General features: G+C 41.3%; 1 gene segment (V, D, J or C); it reads left to right on the top strand.

Annotated features, from left to right (window-relative positions):
* Positions 1–6,090: 6,090 nt before the first annotated feature.
* On the top strand, positions 6,091–6,909 carry LOC118629918. The segment is given in 2 exon segments: positions 6,091–6,231; positions 6,435–6,909. Coding segments are annotated over 2 exon segments (417 nt in total).
* Positions 6,910–7,171: the final 262 nt, after the last annotated feature.

Genomic DNA, 7,171 nt, shown 5'->3' on the forward strand with positions numbered 1-7,171 from the left:
TGGTAGTGGTAAATTTCTTTAGCTTCTTTTTATCCATGAAGCTCTTTATTTCTCCTTCAGTATTGAATGATAGCCTTGCTGGATAGAGTAGTCTTGGATTCAGACTCTTGCCTTGCATTACTTTGTACACTTCATGCCACTTCCTTCAGGCCTGCATCATTTCTATTGAGCAATTAGCTGACAGTCTAATGGGAGCTCCCTTGTAGGTAACTTTCTGTCTCTCTCTTGCTTCCTTTAAGATTCTTTCTTTGTCTTTAATATTTGACATTTTTATTATGATGTGTCTAGCTGTGGGTCTTCTGGGCTTCATCTTGCTTGGGACTCTCTGTATTCCCTGGATTTGTGTGACTTTTTCCTTCACCAATTTAGGAAAGTGTTCTGTCATTATTTCTTCAAACAGGTTCTCTATTCCTTTCTCTGATTCTTCTCCTTCTGATATCTGTATAATGCGGATGTTGTTAAGTTTTGTTTTGTCCCACAGCTCCCTTAAACTCTCCTGCTTTAAAAAATTTTTTTTTTCCATTTGCTGCTCTATTACAGTGTTTTTCTCTACCTTGTCTTCTCAATCGGTGATTTGGTCTTCAGCTTCTTCTAATCTTCTATTAAACCCTTCAAATGCATTTTTTATAATAGCTATATCATTCTTTATTTCCTCTTGACTTTTATGCATAGCTTCTACCTCTTTTATTAAGCTGAAGTAGTTCCCAGTGAGCTCTTCATAATTCTTTGTAAGTTGCTTGTAGTTCTCAACAAATAGTGTGAGCACCCATAAAATCGTTGCTTTGAATTCTTTATCTGACAAGTTGCTGTCTTCTATTTCCTGTAGTTCCTTTTCTGGTGATTCCTCTTTTTCTTTCCTTTGGGTGTTGTTTTTGTCTCCCCATTTTAGCAATCTGGTAGCTTTAGACTCGGTGAGGGATGTTTGGACGTGTATGCAGCACACCATATATCAAATAAGGCTACTGTGCCTCCCAGACTGTTTTGTTGCATGTCGCCTCTTGCCTGCTGTGGATCCTGGAGGATTGACTACTGGGGGCTGGTATTGGTATGTCTTGGTAGGTGCTGCTGCTGCATCACATGGGCCCCTCTGGAGCTGTGTTCCCAGCTGTTTGCTGGTGCCACCAGTAGCTGTATAGCTCAGGCCTGTTGGAGCCGCGCTCCCTTCCTTAACATGGGCAGCTGGATAGCAGAGTCCCTTTAGAGAACTGACTCTACACCTATCTTGTGGGTATCTGGGTCACACAGGCCTCTCTGGTGCCCCAGTACCCCTCAGGTTTCATGGGCAGATGGACCACACATTCCCTTTGGAGATCCGGCTCTATGCCTTACTTGTGCATAGCTGGGTCGCACAGGCCTCTCTGGTGCCTGCACTCCCTGCAGTTCCTACGGGCAACTGGATGGCACCGGTCCCTTTCCAGCTCCAGCTTCTCACAGCGCTTATGGGCTGCTGGGTCACACAGGCTTCTATGGAGCCCCAGGGCTCGCCGCTGGTGGCTGGGGAGTGCTGCTGCCCCATGGGGCTCAACTTCTGCTCAGCCTTTGCTGTAGTATTCTGGGGACGCATCTCAGTTGCGGATCTGTGCTTCTGTTGCCTGGGGATGAATGTCCACTCCCAAGCCTCTGTTGCGGGGACATATCTTAACTCTGATGGGGCTGCTACTGTGGGGGATGGCTCCTGGCCATCTCCCACAACTGGCACCTTGGCAGCTCCACTACTGTGCACTGGTCTGTGTTAACACAGGGTGTCCACCTGTCCAATGGTGTCAGGTGCACTGGTGGGCTCAGGTTGCTGAATCCTAGCTGCTCCCACTACTTCATCCCAGGGAATTCCAGGGATCTTCCAAAATGGTGGGACCTTCCTGAAGTGCAGAAAGAAGTGCCCTGAAGAGCCACTTACTATAGTAGCTGGCTGCTCCTGTCCACAGCACAGGAACCTTCTGCTCTGCGTCTCTGCACTGCACAAGTTTGGTCGTCCACCTTCACGTCCACTCACTCTCTCTCACACACACTAATTCACTCTCTCACACACTCACCCTAACCTCCAGTCCTGCCCGCCGCTTTCTTTTACAAGTGATTACTTTTCTAGGAAGATGTTAATTGTTGAACTCTTCTAAAGAAGAAATAGACAAAATAAATAGGCCAATAACATAAAATAAACTTGTCCAAAATGACACCAAGATTGGAGGGATTTTTGGCTGGAATTTATAAGATTTATGAGGAACAGATGATTTCTATATTTTTTGAAATGTTTTAGAACATAGAAAAAGCTGAAAATATCAAGCTCTTTTCAAAACGTTAGTATTACCAACATCAAAACCTACACAAAGGGATACACATGCACACCACACGCACACACACATACAAATTATAGGCTGATTTCCATTGAATACAGGTATCAAAGATCTAAAGTAAAATACGAGCATATAAAATAATATACAAATCAAGCAATTTTAAAGTTATTCAACTTATGTAATAAAGGAAAACTATGTGATCATTTCAATATATGAAAAAATAAGTATTTGATACATTTTAAACATTTTACAAGTTAACAACAGATGGAGGATACAGCAATGTATAACATATATTGCTTAAAGACTAGACAAGTTGAACAATGAACATTATAGAGAGACCAGAAATAGATCCATATAATTGAGAGTTAAAGAGAAAAGTGGAACTACCAAAAAACAAAGAGAGAAAAAGAAAGCTTTTTCAATAAACAGAGCTAGTTAAATTAAATAGCCTATGACTACCTCATGTCATAACATTTCATTTGAGATGTATTGTATATAAATATAAAAACGAAATTCTAACCCCTGGCCAGTTTGGCTCAGCGATTAGAGTGTCGGCCTACGGTCTAGAGAGACCAGGGTTAGGTTCCCGCTATGGGCATGTACCTCGGTTGCAGTTTGTCCCGGACCCTGGTTGGGTCCTATGGGTGGCATCCACTCAATGTGTACATTTCATGTCGATGTTTCCATCTCTCTCTCTCTCCCTCCCGCTCTATCTGAACAAAAAATTTAAAAAAGTCCTCGGGTGAGGATAAAAAAAAAATTCTAAGATTTCAGAAAATAATGTAGGAGTGAGATAGATAGATAGATAGATAGATAGATAGATAGATAGATAGATGATAGATAGATAAAACATTGAAGTAGGCAAACAAAAAATACAGAAAATTAAGCAAGAAGCTTAATCAAAATATATATTTAAAGGCAATGAAAAGGCAAGTCACAAATGGAAAAATACATTTCAATAGATTTTACTAGCTAAAAAGCTAGTCATTCATTCAGAAGTAATGGATTAAAAGCAGGTGAGTAGAGTTCATTTCTTCATTCCCTTTGCATGACAACTGAGTTAGCGTGATTGCAATCATCCTCCTGGTAAACATTCCAATGCAAGTATTAGATTGAATATAAATTAGAGTTTTTTAGGGGCTGTTATGAACTTACTCTGCTATGTTATATTAGAATTGTTTATTGTAATGAAGCCTGAAATTTAGGAATATATAGGATGCAGCTGGCTAAAGAATGGAAATTAATTATACAGCCCATCTAGCTAAGTATCCAGAGAGATATCAGAATTAATAGAACCTCAGATGAAATAGTGATGTTGTGCTAAGATTCCTGACCTCACAGTCAACATTCACACACACCAAAAAATAGAAGAAAGATTTCTAAATCTAATAAAAATTATAAACTAAAACGTCACAATAAACATGACACTGAGCAGAGAAACTAGAAAGTGTGTATTAAACAATCAGTAAGTGATTAAACAATTGTATATCTATACTACAGAACACTATCCAGTCATTAAAGAAAAATGAGGTAGATCTACATGTAATGATGTGAAAGACACATTTATGATAGACTGTTCAAGTGGGGGAAAAAGTCACAGAACAATGAAATATTAAATAACATTTTATTTTCTTTAAAAATGAAAATTACTTTAAAATGTACAACTAAATATGAGCACCCATTTTCCCTTGATCTGAACACCTAGGTGCTTTATCTCTTTTTGCTCTCATTCAGCACAGTATGTGAGGGGACATGGCAGGAGGCAAACTTGTCCTATAGGGGATGGTAAATATCTCATCATCACCAGAACTGAAGAAAAGAGACTTCATTTATTTTTTTTTTTTCCTAAAGCAATAGTTCCTGTTTGAATTGAGCACAGAGGACCTTCTAGGAGAAACAAATAGATAAAAAAGAAGATCATGAGACTTTTGATGTGAAGGGACTTTTAAGGGATGCTGAGGTATCAGAAAAGAGGCAAACACACAAAGCCATGGCCCCTGATGCAAGAACTGGATTAAGAATGGGCAAGTGCTAGGAGGGGGTAGCTGCCAAGGACACAGTTTAAGTGCCCAAGGGCCAGGTTAGATCATGGCCTTCACAACCCTGTAGCCCTATCTCCAGGTGAGTCCCCAGAAACTTGATGGCCCATGAAGCCTGTTCCAGATAAATTTCCAGACTTCAAGCAAGTTACCACCTTGCAGCAAGAGACTTTTCAACCCTCAGCCCAGCTTCAATATATCACCTTGCGGCATCTTCAGGAAATTCGAGGGCTGATGGTGTCTTGGACACTTAGGATGAGTAGGAGTTTCTCTACCAACTATACACCTAGAAGGGCAGGCAGGTTGACACCTGAATTGAGTACATTAAAAGTATCATGACCCATCCTCCTCACCACTGCTGAAAGTTTACAATGTTTTAGAAAAAGCATTTCCTAGAGGATGAGAAAAAGAAACAAACTTCATTGTTGAACAAATACATGACATATTTTATTAATGAAAAGAGAAAAGAGTTCTGGATGGTGGCATGTCAATGAAAGGGGTTAGGATTGTGAGTGATTTGTATTTGCTTCTTGGTGCCTCTCTGTATTTTCCAAATGTTCTGCAATGTCCATGTATTTCTTTTATAATCAGAAAAACATTATTTACAAAGACAAAGTAGAATTCAATTTCCTTTAGCTTAAAAAGAAGAGAAACTCACATCACAATTTAAGGTAGGAATACTTACCCGAAAACATGTGAATGAGTACACCTTAGTAATGTATAGCACAAAAATGTGTTCCCAAGTGGAATTGTCGCAGTCTGGAAAGAGCATAAATTTAGGGCAAGAATTTAAAGAAAATGGAAGTCTACAGAATGGGTGACTGGAATAAGCAATGGATCCCTAGATGGAAAGCAAAAATCAGATTTATTTAGCAGGAGGGGATTTCAGTGGATTTAGAAATAGGTAATTGGGGTGATGTCTTGCTTTTTATTTTGACCAACTCATGATGAAACAGGGAAGAAAACTCTTCAACATCTGCATTTCACTCAAATATACCCTGTAAATTAACAGGCACCTCACTGTTTATCAGAAATACTTCTTTCTAAATATATGCTCCAAAATAATGAGGTCAATATTGAACCTTCAAAATAGCTTTTGGATCCCTGTCTTGTTTGGCTCAGCACTTAGAGTGTTGGCCCACAGACCAATGAGTCTCGGGTTCGATTCTGGTTAAGGGCACATACTTTGGTTGTGGTTCTTCCCCAGCCCTGGTCGGGTCATGCGGGAGGCAATCAGTCTATGTGGCTCTATCACATCGATGTTTCTCTCTGTCTCTCTCTATCTCTCTCCCTTCCACTCTACCTGATGATAAACAGAAAAGTATCCAGGGGTGAGGTATAAATAATAATTTTTAAAAAAGAGCTTTTGGAAAGGCCCTTTGCTCTCTCCCCAGCTTTTCCTCCAACTCTTCACAGAGTTTCAGGTTCTGACTTCAGCTAACCGACTTCCTGGTGTACTGTTCCTGTCTGCCTTCACCCTGCCCAGCCATAGAACCACTGTGAGAACTACAGGGAGCTTTGGGTAGTCTGTCTTTCAAGGGTGAGACAATTTCGGGAGAATCTATCATTGTGGATAAACATGTGGCCCAAATTTTCAGCTCTTCTGCACCTGCTCACAAGATGGCAGTGCTCTGTTTCAGATGACTCCCCTGAGTGACTGAGTGGGAGGGGTTTGAGCTTGAGGTAGCACCCAATGATACTTGTTTTTCTGGTTGGCTGAATAGCCAAACTGCAATTTCCCTTTTGTGCATGCTGAGGCAAGAAGAGAGTGTTGGTTCAAAAGAGGAAAGGAAAAGCTCAGGGCAGTAAATCACGTTTTGGCCAGGAAAACAAACCCTGGAACTGAAGGATGGAGAAGTGGCCACAAGCTTCACTGGCGATCTTATGGCTTCAACTGAGCTGTGAGTAGCACTACTGTAAGGGTCAGAGACAACCAGGAAAACTGAGAATTGATCCTCAGAAAGCTAAGAGAGAAAAACGGAACTCATTTTTGCTCATCTGGGAGCACCTATGGCTTTAATGAAGAATAATTATGATCTCTGAGAAGACTTTTCAAACATCACTCCCTCTGGCTAACTTTTATTTGTTGCTTTTTTCCAAACAGGGGTGTACAGTGATGACAAGGTGATACAGAGCCCCCCATCTCTGGCTGTCCATGAGGGAGACAGTGCAACTCTCAATTGCAGTTACGAAACAACCGGCTTTCAAGGCCTATTTTGGTATAAACAGGAAGAGAAAACTCTCACATTTCTGTTTAGGCTAATTACAGCTGGGATGGACTTAGGAAGAATAAAAGGCACATTAGACAAGAAAGAACGTCTCAGCACCCTGCATATCACAACCACCCAGCCCGGAGACTCAGCCACCTACTTCTGTGCAGTGCAGGCACAGTGCTCTCCAGGCACCTGCAGCCTGTACACAAATGCTACAGCTGAGCATCCTGCCACTGTTAGATGGAGGACTGGCTAAATTGGGCATGCCCTCAGAAATAAGCTGTAAGGAAAAGCAACTATCAACCAAGATCTCGTGCCTCTCTTCACAATTACTGATGCAGTTTACTGCCCCCAGCTCAGACTGAGTCATATCGCTGCATTCACCACCTTTTCTGTGCTTTTCTATGGGAGTCAGTGTAGCTGATGTTTTTAGAGGGGCACTCATAAGATACCAACTCCATTACCACCTCATTATGCTCTGTGGTAGAATGAAAGCCCTTTCACCAGGACCACACCCGCAACTGGTCTGTGCACCACCCACCATGGACTGTGCCTGACAGCATGGATGGATGAAGAGTCTGTTTTATTTTCGGTTTTCTCTTTCCACCTAGAATAGACACATTTGTAG

The sequence above is a fragment of the Molossus molossus genome, unplaced genomic scaffold, assembly GCF_014108415.1.
Source record: "Molossus molossus isolate mMolMol1 unplaced genomic scaffold, mMolMol1.p scaffold_m16_p_1, whole genome shotgun sequence".
NCBI classification, from domain to species: Eukaryota; Metazoa; Chordata; class Mammalia; order Chiroptera; family Molossidae; genus Molossus; species Molossus molossus.